General features: G+C 36.0%; 1 protein-coding gene across 1 annotated transcript; it reads left to right on the forward strand.

The window, feature by feature from the left end:
• FANCB (FA complementation group B) lies at positions 1-14,559 on the forward strand. Its single transcript, XM_005426169.2, has 9 exons — positions 1-75; positions 609-1,646; positions 2,633-2,785; positions 3,303-3,395; positions 7,162-7,290; positions 8,137-8,303; positions 10,386-10,840; positions 11,634-11,871; positions 13,006-14,559. The coding sequence occupies exons 2-9, from the start codon at positions 714-716 to the stop codon at positions 13,421-13,423; spliced, it is 2,586 nt and encodes an 861-aa protein (XP_005426226.1). The 5' UTR covers positions 1-75; positions 609-713; the 3' UTR covers positions 13,424-14,559.
• The last annotated feature ends 870 nt before the right edge of the window (positions 14,560-15,429 follow it).

Here is a 15,429-nt window from a genome sequence, read left to right on the forward strand (position 1 = left end):
CCGGTGTCTGTGCGGGAGCGGGCGGTATCGTGGCCTGAGCGGTCGTTGCGGGTCCTGCAGGTTGAGTGGAGCTTGGTGAGACGGCTGCGGTTCCCTCGGGGTTCCCGGGGCGAGAAGGGAGAGAGGGAGGGAGTCTGCTTGGCCGCGAAATGACTGGATGGTTCTTCAGAGAACTTTCTCCTTCGAGGCCTTATAATTGTAACAAAAAATTAAGTATGGCTATTAACAAGTACTATGCCCCAGAGAAGGCTCTTGAATATCAGAACTCAAAGCACAGTTACATTCCAGTCTGCTCAGTTATATTCGTGGTTTCTTCAATACAATCACATGAATTGTGAGTGTGTTGCTTGATTCCTGTCCATTTATATTACACTGTGTAGCTGTTGATAACCACAGAATTCATACTTTGGTAAAGAAGCATTTCTATTAGGTAAATCTCTTAGTACAAGGTTTTTTAACTTCATTATTAATTTGTGAGATTAAAGCATACACTGGCTTCATTATCAAATTTTTCTGTGTTATTGCTTTGCAATGCATAGTTATCCTTAAGGTTCAGTTCAGCTTGTCCCAAACCAATTTAATTTTCTTTTCTTATTTGCTTTTTGTAGATGGAAAATGTCCAGAAAGGTTAAAATTTCCACACAGGAATAAGCCTGACAGAAATAGGGACACATGATTTTCTTGTAGAGGAATATACATAAAGATAAATCAAGATGCTTCTGGGTGAGCAAGATCAATTCTTGTCCTACAACGGTGAAGTCCTTGTATTTCAGTTGTCAAAACCAAAGCATGCAGAGGAAGCAGATGAAAAAACAATGAATTTATGTGTCAGAAGGATGGCATTCAACAGAGACACTAAGCTGTTTGTTCAGAAGTCTTCTGGAGCATTCAGCATGGGAGCCAGTCACTCCAAAATTGAAATAATTTGTTGTAGCTGCACAACAGATTCCAGAACAGGGATTATTCTTCCCTGCATTTTGATGAAGAAGAAAAAACGGAACAGTATCAAATATTTTTTATTGTTGCTTCACAGTTCTAACCAATTTGAGCCATCCTTTTATTTTAAATTGGATTATGAGCTGAAAGAAGACATCAGGTTGTTTGCTGGCCCATCACTGTTGTGGAGACATGCCAACAAGCTGTTCTACGTCTCTTCCAACACCTGTGTGGTTCAAAGTGTCCCTGTTCATCTTTCCTGTGTGGTGTGGACAGGTGAAATTGTGGATGAAGGCACTGTTGTCTTAGGGATAAGAACTGTTTGCCTGCCAGAGACTGAAGACCCAGATGGGTTTTCTGTTTCAGACAGAGCCATCTGGGGCAGTGAGTTCTTTGGATACGCAATTCAATCACACAAGTTTCTGAGTGGCACGTGCTTCATGCCTCATGCCTACAGCAGAGTGGTGTCTTCTGCCCACGTCTGCAGGAGTGAGAGATTGAGGAAGCAGCTCCGAATATCACTTGTTGCCATAACCCACAAGAACCAGCTCGTTTGGTTCCAAAATGGTGCCCCTAAAGGTGTTTGTGAGCTTCCTTACGAAAAGCCGTGTTCAGTAACACCAGCTCTAACCAGCAGCAGAGATTTGCTGTTTGCTGTGTCTTTTGCCTCTGGAAATAGCTGTGTTGTACAGAGGAGAGACAGCTTACAGGTACTGTTGGCTTTAAACAGTTCCATTTTACTGCAGTCTTTTTTGTATATATTGTCTTATTGAAAGTCATGCAACTAAAAACCTGCATGTTTAAGTTCTTTAGATTTCTTGTTTGTTTATTGTTGTTGCTGCTGGGAAAATAACCTGTCTAAAGTATGACATTGTTTTGCTTCCATTGCTTGCTTATATATCTGAAAATGAAGCTTGTATTTTCTCTTTTAGTAATATATTTATGAATCTGACCAAAGCTTCTGTTGCTAATTGAAAACTGCAGTAGTGTGAAAACTTGAAGTTAGGCAGTTATGAGTGTGCCTGGATGATTTATGTTAGAAGTAACCTCATATCATTGCAAAGTATTAACTGCTCATTAGAACATTAAAGCTTTTTGAACCTTAATTCCTAATAACAAAAAGTTGTTCCTAGAAAATATTGTTTTATGAAAATGACAGTAAAAGGCCTTGCTATTGTTTCTTAAAATCAGGAGAGACACAGTTTCTGTTGTGGTTTTGTAGTAGTCTCCCAGGAAGACTTTTATAAGTCAAGAAATAAAAATTTGTACCATTTAGTTGCTGGCACTATTATAAACATTTGTCTTTAACTTTCAAACATAGTTAAGTCTATTGTGAAACAAAGATATTTCTCAATATCAAAGGTACTATGCCTTTAACTGATCTTCAATTATTACTGCTTCTAAATAAATGTTAGAACATTCAGCTGTTCAGGTGTTTGAATACACTGAAAAGTTGTCATCTTCTCTGCAGCCTGTAATCTGGAAAGTGATCTTTAAAGAGAAATGGCTAATTTTTCGCAGAGTTACATAGGCTCTAAATGATGGGGTGAGAGTGAGAGCCTGAAGCTTCTAAATATTATTGTATTTCACACAATTGAATAGGCTCTCTCTCAATGGAAAGCAAGCTTCACCAAAGTGAGATCTCAAATACAAGGTTTATTCTAATAAATGTGTTTTGAAACCTCTTCTACTGTAGGTGGCTTCCAAATGGCAAAAAGTGAAGTGTGTTCTGGTGGATGATTTTATTGGCTCTGGAAGTGAACAGCTGTTACTGCTTTTTAAGGATGACTCCAATACAGACGCGTTAAGTACATTCAAAATAACAGATCTTGGGCAGGTCAACTATGCAGTAAGTTGAGCTTGCCTTTTCTCAGCTACTCAGTCTGTGCTTACTAAATTAAGAAAATCTCAACAAATCATTAAAGTATTGATGCAAAGTGAAATTGGATGTGTGCTGTGAAATGCCCTGAAGTTTGAATACAATATTCCCTGCTGTAATCTTAAATTATCTGAAGATGTTATTTTGCTTCTATGATTGTATCAACATTCTGTTGGGAAATTAATGCAGCTAAAAATGCTTTACATACATAATAGTTTTGCCACAATGGTTACCTTTTGGCTAAGAACCCTTAATTTAATTAAGGCCATAGTGCTTGTTAATTATCCTCTCAAAATTGGGTTTTTCCATTATGTACTATCAAATTCTAATTGCTTTCAGAAAATAGGATTTTGCTTTTAAAAGACATAGTGTGGTTCTCCTGGCTTGCTGTATTTTCTCCCAGATTTTTATAATGCTGTGTAATAGCCTGTACCTTTCAGCTTTTTAATCCATTCAGGGTTTTGATTTTGTTTTTTCCCTCTTTCAGAGTGGTATCAATTATAAACATGATGTTCCTGCTGCAGAAGGATTGCAAGAGAATGGTTTGCTTACTGTCCGAGCCCTTGAAACAAGATTACAGGTTTGTACTCAACAGTTCTGCCTCCATGTTTTCTGTAAATTACTGTTCTGTTTCATTGCATTATCTAGAGGGTGAGGCTAATGATACTGTTATTATTGAAGAAGTGGTTCAGGGAAAAGGTCAACATGGTTAAGTATTTATTCTTGAATCAGTAGTAATCTGTGTTTCAGGTCTCTCAGTTGTTATAAGTGCATTTAGGTAATTGTAGTGGTCTAACTTAATTTTAATTAAAAGTTTGAGATAATGCTGAAGCTGTCTTATCAGAGCTCCTTAGCAGTCATTTTACTATGTTTAAATACCAGCTTTAAAAAATTGGAAGGTTTACTTCTTTTGCTCCCCATTACATACAGAACTTTCAGGTCACGTAGTGGCTGGTTCCCAGTGAGTGTGTTTGCACAATTGGTGACAGTGCTTATTTCACCACCTCTGATGTTCGTGGTCCTGTTACTAATGGTTTTATAAGGATAGTTTTGAGATGTATTGTAGATAAAGCTAAAATGTATCTTTCTTTTAACTAGAGTAATTTATAAAACAAACTGGGGGAAACTTGGGAGTTTCCCTCCCAACATACTCACCAGTGTGAGTGCTTTTGCAGTGTGTATATTAACCTCTACCAAATGGGTAATAATTGACAAATAGGAAGATCATTTAAAGAAAAAAAAGCTTTAGGGGAGTACATGAATCTCATACTGAGTCAAGGATGTGAGGCTATTGTTATTTTGGGAAGGGTACTTTAAAGACTAGATACGAGGTAATGATTCCTGTCACTTGAGAATTAGTGAAAACAAAGTAGGGTATTGTGGCAGTTTTATTTCCAGCCTTTAAAAATGAAGCAAATGAATTGGCAATAGTTTACCAGTCAATAAATAAATAAAAGGAGGACATAAGACTGGAAAAGAAAAGACTTTTCTAGTTCTAATGACAAAAAAGATGTCTAAAGTGCATCATCCAAAAGATAAAAGCTGTTTGGAGAACAGTAGACAAAATGGTTTTTTCCCTCCTAGAAGACCAAGAAAATAGAAGCTGGATTAATTTTGAAGACCTCTTGAGGTCCCTTCCAATCCTACTTTTTTACAGCTTGCATGTTAGAGGCCTATTGGCTTTAACAGAAGTGCAGTCTTCCTTCCAAATGTATCTTTTTCTGTTTCTGCATTTTTTTTCTTTTTTGACAGTCATATTTTAAAACTGACTTCTTGTACTACTCATTACATTACTTTCCTCTTCTACAAAGCAGAAAGTAGTTTCTGTTTCTTATTGGCTGTTCCTTCCCCGAATCTAATGAGCTTGTCCACCCTGCCTTTGACAGCTGTATGTTCTATGTTCCATAACTTTGTTCTTTCAGTACACCAACTGGCTTCCAGCTGTACAGCTCTGTGAATCTGCGTCAGGATGAAATGAATTATCTGGTTTGCACTGGTTACTGGTTCTGCTGGAAACAAGTTACTGGTTGTATATTATATCTATTGTGTGCTGATATAGTTCTTACAGACACAGAATCCTTCCCAAGACCTAACATTTCTGTGCTTTTAGATCTTTTTAATCTCTAATTTTCAAAGCCATGTGCTAGCACAAGCATTGTAAGCAGTTGGAAATTTACTGTGTTTTAATGCTGTAAATTTTTTAAGTTGTCAAGTTTATGAATTTGGAAATAGGTACAGATATTTCTTTTTAACCTCACAGTTACTAACTTGTTGAAATCCCTATTGCTCTGTATTATATTTGCTGAACAGTGAAGTACTCTTGCTGATTTTTATACTGTGATATATAATTGAATTTCAAGGATGCTTGTTTTTAAGCAATACTGCATGGGTTCTGCTTAGCTTGGGAATTTTCAAAGGTTATTTAGTCTCGAAGTGGTGCCTCTTGATATTTATCATCAAAATAAAGGTGTTCTAGAAATTTGCAATCAAATCAACTTTTCACAGTCTCCATGGAATCTTGTGTTTTTAGAGCAAGATAAAATAGCAGATGCAGCCCTTTTGCATCCTTGTTGCTTAACCCTTGTTTTACATCTGCACAGCTGTTTTCTTAACCACGTGAGAACTTTGGCAGGAATGAATTATAGTCCACTGGATAAGTAAGTTGTATTTAAGTTATACCTAGTAATATATATGAACTGCATTTTGCAGGCAGTGAAATTGAAAAATAGATCAGCTTGATCAATTTTGAATTGTTCTATGTTAATTTTGTATACAGTATTTTGGGCCTGAATCCAGCCTTTTCTCCTTTGAATTTTTTTTTACTTGTGTTTTGGTTTCTTCTGAAGAAGGCATTCTTTGGCAGAGTACTGCAGTTCCATTGCAACAGTTGAGGTTACAGGGTTTCTCATGGTTTTAGTTGATTGTTTTGGCAGAAATAAAGAAGTGTCTTTATGTCCGCTGGTCTGTTCTTCCCCCCATTACTTGACAGTTTTGTTAGGACTGTTAATTCTGGATTTACTCGCAGCTCTATTGTCTTTGGCTCTGGACTGCCTTGTTTTTATGTTCATGTTTATTTTCTCTTCTAAGGTGATCTACTTTTATTTTCTTGGTTTAACAGCACAAAAGTTGTAACTCCTGCTGATGCTTGTAGTGCAGTACAACTTGGCATACAGCAGGAAGGATGTGCCTGTTACTTGTGACAGAGGGGAACACAACTCAGTCTTGGGTTTGCTATGTGGTGGAATTCAGGTCTTTTTCTTGTGCTTTAGGCGGAAAAAGGGCTTGCAAAAGCCAGATTGGTTAGCAAGGATACAACAGTGAAGGTTTGGCCATTTTGACTCCTTCGACATCTGTCCTTCCCTGTTTGCTTTCTGGTTCTCAGTTGTTTATACCGGAGTTGGCTCCAATGAGAGTGAATGATGGCTTAGTGTTCTGATGACCTAAATTAGGAAGATATTGTAGACTCATCTTCCTTTTCATCTCTTGAGTCAAGTCTGGCCCTGGATTATTGCTTGGAATCTGGTGCTTAGATTCACAGTTGGATAGGTGACAATTTTTTTGCAAAACTTTTCATGAGTGCTGTTGGTCTAAATGTCCTTTGCCAGTACAGCTTGAGCAGAGGACATCACTTTACTTAAAAGATCTGCTTTTTTATTTGGGCTTATAATGGATTTATGTGTGTTATGTGTTTGGGGGCGGGGGGGTGGTTCTCAGGGGATGGGTGAAAAAGAAGTTTGGTTTTGCACTCCAGAGTTCAGTTCTCTCCTTGACAGCACTGGACTTCTCAGGATGTTCCTTTGCAGAGAATAGCTTTTGAGGAGCTTTCTTAAAACCTGAGAAGCTGGCCTGATGTTCTTTCTTTATTGCTTGGTTTGTGGGTTTTTTTGGTTGGTTTGCCTTGGTTGGTTTTTTGGAGGATTTTTTCATTGTGTTTTATTTAACAGAGACACAGCCAACATGTGTGTCTGCTTGTATATCTGTCAACTCTTCAAAATATTTACTTGACCAATAATCAATATAAATCTTGAGAAGATGAAACTGCTCTTCTTGAAAAAGTGAAGCAGGATTAATAATTAAAGATATCACTCAGAAATATATCTATGGAAATATATCTGAATATCTATGTAATTTGATAAAGTTTACCCTAATATTTATCTTTAACTCTAGGTTTAATATTGAAAGACCAAGATTCTGAGATTCATATTTTAACAGCAGAGTAGCATGACTTGAACATTTTTTAGAAATGCTATTTGTGATTCTTGCATAAAAATGGAAAGCTGAAAAGATATTTTGATAGCTTTAATATCTTTTCTTATGTGCAGTAATCTAATGATTATCTTTTACAGGCTGGTTGGACTTCTGTTCAAGAGCTGCAGAAGCATTTAGGACTCCAAAAGAGGGTTATTCTTGAGTCTTGCAGAGCATTAATAGATCTTGTTGAAGAAAGAACCCATATTCTACCAAACTCAAAAGAGGTAAAATGCAAGAGATCGCTTCTGAATTCTGCCAAGCCGTTTGTAGAGGGTGCTGCCATCAACCACTTACCCCTTTTGCCTGTAGGGGTTGCCACTATCAAAACTCATTAATCTGCTATTTAAGTCTGTTTTTTTCTTAACTTGCCAATATATGTAGTTAGGAGTAAATTTAGTTGTTTCTGCTTGAAATTGATGTGCACAATACCTCCTGACAACTGAGTGGTATGGAGGAGTAACCTCTTACAGAGTTAGTGACAAACACGAGGGGAGTGTACAGTTCTAATTGCCACAGTTGCCTAGATATCGAATATCTGTCTGAAATCTCACGTTACAAAAAGGGAGTTGTCATAGAACTGTGTGAGCAAAATTGATTTTATAATGGGGGCAGAGTGAACTGTGGGCTGAGAAGGTGATGGAGGTTGAGAAAATCTTAATACGTTGCTCAAAAGAAACCTCATTCAATTGAAATGGAGTTGATCTCTTTCAGTTACTGTTGTGACATCTTTCAAGTTTTCTGGGTTTGCACAGAGTATTGAGCAATTAAATGCAATAATATAAATTCTAGCACCTTATATCTTTGGACAATTAATTGTGTGACAGGTCAAGATTTTGATATATGATTTTTACAAGGAGAGAACAAGTTGTACTTTACATGATGATATAATGTGTTTTAAGAAAATTCAATTATATTTATTGTAGAGAATAAACTAGTTTATATATATCTTTCATTTTATTTATCTTAAAAACTCTTCCAGCAGTCACTTGTGGTAAAACACAAAGTAATGCAGTATAAAAATACCCAAAATCTCTGCCTAATTTATCTAAAAACCCACATTTTTCTATAAGGAAGGCCTTGTCTCCCTCTGGGATGATGTAGAAAATCCTCCTGATTCTCTTAGTAAAGAGACATCATCGGCATCTGAAGTCCCAGAACACTTCACAGAGGAATTGTGGCAGCGTGTTGTGGGTGACAGCCTGGTAGTCGGAGTAAAACTAACTGAATCATTTTATTTGTGAGTATATACACTTATCCAATAATTTCATTGGTAGTTTTATAGAAAATGAATATGTAGGTTAAGCTCTGCGGTAAATTTGAACTTTCTCATATTGAACATGTGCATATAAAGTGTTTTAAATGTGGCTTTGTCAGTATTTTTGCTACTGGTTGCTTGCTCTCTAGCACTGTGCAGAAAAATACATTATACAGCCAGAAATCAGTTGTGTGAGTATAATTGCAACATTACTGGAGACTTTTTACAAAAGAGTCTTCTTTGGCAAAGATTATGGCTCTTTGTAGTCCATGTTGACATAACAATGCTGACATCAGTATGTGCTGTAAATAAAGGTCTGTCTTAGCTTAGTTCCTGATGCTTTACTGTTAGCTACTTGCCATTCCTAATTGATTTGCTTCAAGAAGCACAAAAGAAAATATATTAAATTCTCTTACCAGCTAATTAATACTTAGCTTTTGAATTGAACTCTTCTAGTCAAGTACCTAATCAAAATGCTTGCACAGCTTGTATTTTGTGTAACTTATGTGGAACAATCAACCACACAATACTTAAACCTTCAAAATAATTTGATTGGGCTTTTGTATCATCTTTAAAATTATTTGTTTATTCTATTTATTTTAATTACTCAGTTCTAGTTGTAAATACTACTTATGTCATTTTCCCTTACAGAGAGGGAACTAAGTTGAAACAGTGCGAAAAAAGCGGATTACATAAAATATAAAATTACAACGTGAATTGTGTAATGTAAACTTTGTTGGAGTCACAACTTATCTTTTGACCCATGTTCCCACAGGCAGTATAGCTGAGGCTGTGTTAGGCTGAGCTCAAAGACTACTGATGCCACTGAAAATCATTCAGGTGGCTGTGAGGGAGCTGACCTGTTAGCCCCCCTGGCCATTCTCCTGGAGCTGTGGCTGTATTCTTCCTCAACTGCCAGATTGCTGTAACTTTACAAGAAAGTTAACCTCATCCTCTTGACAGCCTCTCTTAAGAGCCACTGAGGCAAAAGACTGTTTTTTGCCTTTTTAGTGTTTGTTCTTTTAGCTTTGATGATGATGCCTTTGCTTTTTTTTTTTAAGTGAAATGCTTCATTCCTTTATAACTTCAGAAGTCTTCAGCAGATTTTAAAAACCAGCAACAGTCTAGCCTCTCCCCCATTTTTACAGTTGAGAAAAGATCTGTGGAGAAGCCATTTGTCCAAGATTACCTGACAGGCCAGCAGCACAACCTGGGTCTTCTGAGCTCCAGTTCAGTACTGTGTGCAACAACCTGTGTTTGTGGGGAAAAGGACTTGCTTTATCTCCAACCTTAACACTGTAATTCTTTATTGATTATTTTTATGCTTCCTACTAATGCAAGACTGCAGTGATATCAAAGATTGATTTATGAGGTGGTGATACTTCTCTGTAAAGAAAATTAGACATTCATAAGATTTTCAAATGTCACTGACATCTTGAGATTGAATTGATTGACAGAGTAATATATTCATTGAGAGAGGATCTGGAGCAGTAATATTAGGATTTCATTGAAAGAGCCCTGTGTTGAATAAATAAAGTAGTTCATACATTTCAGGAAATTGCTGCATGTTCAAGGTAATAGTATCTTAAACCTTTTATTTTACTCTGCATTCAGTTTTGTTTGAATATCTATAAAAATGTAGAGTGTCAGAAGAGTTTCTAGACCTCAAAAGGGCAGAATTGATATTTTCTGCAGTTTTTTCTTAAAAAGAAAGTCAAATCTTAAAAAAAAATTCCATAAATGTCACAGAGTATCTTTATAGGTTACATAGACTTTTCAGCTTTTTCTGTCTGAATTAAACATCCAGATTATTTTGGTTGAAATGAGGCGTCTGACTCCTAGAAGCTCTTCAAAAATTCAGTCCACATTTTGAAAAATCTTTTTACTTGGTTTATGAAGCAGTCATGTGAAGGACTTAGCCTCTTTGCAAAGTCTATGACTTAATCTGGAATAGTATTGGAATTTATGTCTTAAATGTCTGTATATGTCTGCAGAGTTGTGGTTATTTGTCAGAAGGCAAAAATGTGAACTGGAAGTACAGTCATGTTGTATGGATTTTCACAGGTCACTGAGTGATGTCAGTTTATCTCTAGTGATGGATCAAGACTTCTCTTCGATTTCTCCAATTATCAAGTGTCAAAGTAAAATCATTAAGCTGAACAAAGCCTTCTCAGCATTGGCAGTCTCCTCAAGTCAAATTGAACCTCCTCCAAAAAAGATGAAATTGGACTTGCATAGCAAGAATGATCTGAAAAAAGAATTTCCTAAGAGATCTTCAAGGATTCAGCTGGATGGAGCGAAGACAGTCACTGCTGTCACCAGCCTTTCACCACTACTGGCATTTCATCGTGTGTGCTGTGTAGTTCTTTTGCATGCCAGGAAGCAAAACCATCAGAATGATAGTTTACAGCAGAGCAAAAAGATTACTGTACTCTGTGGGAAAATTTTGTTAAGTCTGGAAGATATTTCAAATGGCAGATATTCAATAAAGATGCTAAGGGATAATAGTTACTGTACAGGTAAATGGATTTATATACTTTGGATTTATAAATATATATATTCTTCTGTTTACTCTAGGTGATGCCTAGCTAAGTTTCTGTCTGAACACAAGCTGCACAGACTTTTTGGGAATTAAAGCTGGGGGAAATAGAAGATGGAACATTTTTCAAACTGGAAAAAATATTTAGTGAGTTGCTGTAAGGTTTTGCTAGCTTTGGTGATGAAGGGTATCTGGAAAGGACAATTTTGAAGTTTGAGTACAGAATGCTGAAGCCTATGGTTTTTCTATAAATAAGATTCTGTAATTAGATACAGAAGCTTTTTTCTGACATACTACTACCTCTTAAATAATACCAAAGTAATTGAAACTCTTCCTCATCTACACATATATTAAGGTAATTTATTTTCATTTCTTTCAATATTCCTAATTGAATTGATTTTGAACTGGGCTTTTGCTCAGGTAATGAAATATCCTTTTTATTGTTTGCAATGAATTTTAATTTTTCTTCCTTTAATGCTTTGTCACTGCTAAAGCCATGTCATTTTACTATCACAGGCTATTAATAGTCTTCTTTTGGCAAGGTGATGTTTATCTTAAGAGCTTTCATTATACTGGTGGTGCTCCATTAATCAACTGTTTTGCTTGACAGAAGTAGGGATAAGAATTTAGGTGAGAAGAAAATTCCCGAAGAATGCCTGAAGTCAGGTGCAAATCCTTCACAAAAAAACTGGGAATATGAGCCAAAAATCAAAGTTCATTTAGTGCATGCAGCATGATCGAAATATTTAGTTCAAATACCTTTTTTCTTGCAGGTTCCATGGAGGATATACTTGCTGTCCTTGCAGCGTCTGTCAGATTCTCCTTTCAGATTGTGTCTTGTGACTGCACATTGACTCCAGTCAGTTCATGGTTACTGGGAGAAATGGAGTGCACGCCATTTAAGGAATGCCAGGACAACATTTTCTGTCATAAAGCAGGAAATGTCCATGGTACAATTTTTAATTGGGCCCTGAAAAATCCATTTGAAGGAGTTCTAACAATATATTGCAGGTAAAATCACTTGAAGAGCATAGCTTATATTCATCTTCCATATGCCCTTTTTTATTTTTGTGCTGTTTCTTACTGGTACCATAAACAGCAGCTGAAATAATAACCAATAGGCTGCCACTATGATAATATGGTAACAATCACCAATAACAGACCTGTTTTCAGATCAGAACTATGGCAGAGCCTGAACTGAGTTGTTTAATTTTGTCTGGGCTGGAACATTGAATTACAAATAGGTCTAGTCTCCATTAATACCTGCTTGGTACTATTCCTTCTCTTCATTTTGCTGCATCATAATTTTATATTCTTTTTTTCTTACATTATTCTTAGTATAATGTGTAATTTTTAATTTTTTTTCCTCAAAATATGTTAATTAAAAAAAACTTAAATATTTAAATATTTATATATTAATATTAAAACAAAAAACACCCAAACCACAAACCCCAAGTTAAATTAAATTTAAATTTATTGCTAAGTAATTTTTTTGTTTAGTATTGCAATATAAATGTAGTCTCATTTTGTACATGTTTCTGCTATACTTGTTTCTTATCTACCATGATTATGAAAAGGAAATAATCTGAAGAGTCTGACTGATGTCCTTTCTTATGCAGATTCTTGGACAAATATTTCCTAAACCAGGTTAGGCAAGTTAGTAATGCTGCCACAATTTATGACTTAGCTGGTTAAGGCTTATAACATAAAAAGTACTTCTGGGATATTGACAAATGTTGCTGTTTTGAAGAGTTCAAGCTATAAAATAAAAAAGAAAAGGTGTAACTGGTAAGAGTGTATTTTGTAGTGAGGTTCAGTCTTTTCCTCAAATTAGGAGTTGATTTCCTCTATGTAAGAGCTAAGACTGAAATGTTTAAGCAATCAATCAGTAAAATTTTAACTCTTAAGACTTTGCTTCCTTTTGAAAGGTGATTTTACTTGCTATTCGCTTTGACTATTCACTATTCACTTTTGATCCCATTTTGTTAATCATTACTGACCCCCATGTTTATGGGCTGTGATTGCATTTTCTGTATCTTTTATTCCTGTGTTTGGATTGATCTTTTACCTGGCTAGGGTCTTTCTGTGATAGGGGGAAGCTACAGAGTATACTTTTTTTGACACCATCATCATTTTGTTTTGCAGAAATCTGACTGTCTTGTTCCAGTGCCTTCACAGCCTCACTAGAATTCTCCCTCCAGGCTTCAGTGTAAAACTCCTGAGATCTGGAAGCAAAACATTACTTACTGAACAGTTAGCACTGGCTCTGGAAAAGGAAATGCTCACCTTGAAGAAGTCTCTTTTCTTAAAAGAAACTAAAGCTGGAAACAGCTTGACGTGGGGCAATGAGTCTGGCAAGAAAATCAATGCTCCTCTGGCTTCTTTACTGGACACTGAGGAAGGAGTCCAGCAATTCAGAAAGAAACTTCAGAAAGAGAGGGAAGAGAGTGTGCAAAGTATGAACCAAACACTGAATGGTGCCCTGTACCAGAAAACTGCTTTGAAAATAGCAGAAGCTCAACTCAGTTCAGATATGATTGTGTGGAGACTGGCCAAGTCCTAGAAACTATTGACTAAATTTATTTTGAAAAAAATTTTATTAAAGTTATACCATTAAATAATATTTATATTTTCATGGATACTTACACTGCTTTGTATTCTATAGCATTTCTGTGTTGTTTCTACAGATAAATACTGGTATTTTAATTGATGACTATTGGAAGAATTTAATATTTAGATTGAGTCATTATTTTGTTACTGATTTTGAAAATATATTTTTAAGGTATTTTCCAATAATTCCTACTGCAAAATCATAGTACTTGGACTATAAAATAATTATTTTAGAAAAAAAAATGAATGTGTGTACTCTTTAAAATAGTTCTATTGAACTTGAAAGATGGCTGCTTATACATGTAAAATGTAAGCCTTTTTTAGAAATCTTAAAGCAGGTGTAGAAAGGATTTAAGTTATACAACCAAATGTAATTCATAATTTGAGTATGGAGTTTGACAAATTCGAAGAAGAGACAGTTTATCTTCATGTGTCAAACCTTTTAAATAACTTTAGTGATATCACTTGAGGAACAAAACTCTGTACCTTTGAGTCCTATCTTCTGGAGTCCAGCCTCAGATTTATGGAGTATTTATTGGAGGTGGAGAACCAGATCAGACCTCTTAACCAAATTTCAAGAACTCATGAAGAGTCATTACATGATAAAGCTGCTTCAGGTTTGAGAGGTCTATTCCCACATACTTTAGTGGTAGGGCTAGTCTCACTGGTAAATCCTGGCCTTCCTTGGATGTTAACTTAGCTTCAGAGTCAGGAGATTGGCTTGCTCAATCCCAGAGTCAGATGATTGTCTGCTGATGCTAGCTGCTCAGTGGTTTTGGCTTATCTCAAGTAGTTTAAATAATATTGGGCAACTCTGTTATTATTCCTCCTTTTGCTGGCTTGAGAAATATCCTTATGCTTCTAGGAAGAGAATGGCCTGTACTACTTACTGAGATAGTAATTTCTAATCAAATTTTTCCCACTAGCTTCATGAGGGGCAGAAAGTTTAGAAAATCCCAAATCACAGTAATTTGCTTCCTTTTATCTCTGCTTTATATAAGCAAAACATTCTTATTGCTTGTCAGAATTTTTCTGAAGTTGTCAGAGTTTTGCTTTTCATTTTCTCTATTAAACAGAGTTAATAGTTGACATCTTTGCTTTTCATTTTCTCTATTAAACAGAGTTAATAGTTGACATCTCCAACATGATCTCTGTCTGACAATAAAAATCTGGTAGGAAAAGTGGAAGATATTTATTAACCCAAATGTATACTGATGTTTCAGAATAATTTATTTTGTCTCATCAGAAAGTTCAACTTCTGTATGTGTGTCCTCTAGAAGCATTAAGTGGTGATGTTTTTCAGTCCAAGACAACTTCTCATTCTGGCAACAGGAGTAAACTGATGCACCTTAAATGCAAAACATTGCCTAGAAAAACAGTAAATGAGAGAGAACTGTACTTTGTAACCTTAACCCACTTTAGCGATATAGCTTCCCTTTTGAGATATTCAAAGTATTAAATTACTCCTTTTTAGCTACAGAAAAGGGAAATCTTCTATTAAGATGTCAACAATGTCTTAAGAAATTGTCATGGGTATTTGAATCTCAGTATTTACTGGATGAGAAAGTTGAGGGTATTTACAATTCTTTCTTTGTTAAGCCGCAGTCAGGCAATAGTCAAAGCTTAAGAAGCTATTGTCAGGGCTTGGCAGTCAGTTGACACTGGAATTTCCAGCAGTTCCTGATTATAAACACTTAAATGAAGCAAAAAATCTCAAGGTGCAATCCTGTAGCTTGCATCTAAGGGCAGGACCTTGCTAAGCCATGTGAGCAGAAACCTTCAGAGCAACAAAGCTACTGTTCAGCCCAGGGCACTTGAAGGAGAATTTGCAAAGCAGAGTAAACAGTCCAGCAGTTGATTTTTGTCAGCACATAGCAGCCTGCTCTCATAACTAACTATTGTTGGTCTGTCTGTCTTTAAAGAGAAACTTCCATTTGTGTTCATGTCTCTTTGTTGAAA

This window comes from Geospiza fortis, unplaced genomic scaffold (assembly GCF_000277835.1).
Source record: "Geospiza fortis unplaced genomic scaffold, GeoFor_1.0 scaffold285, whole genome shotgun sequence".
Classification (NCBI taxonomy): domain Eukaryota; kingdom Metazoa; phylum Chordata; class Aves; order Passeriformes; family Thraupidae; genus Geospiza; species Geospiza fortis.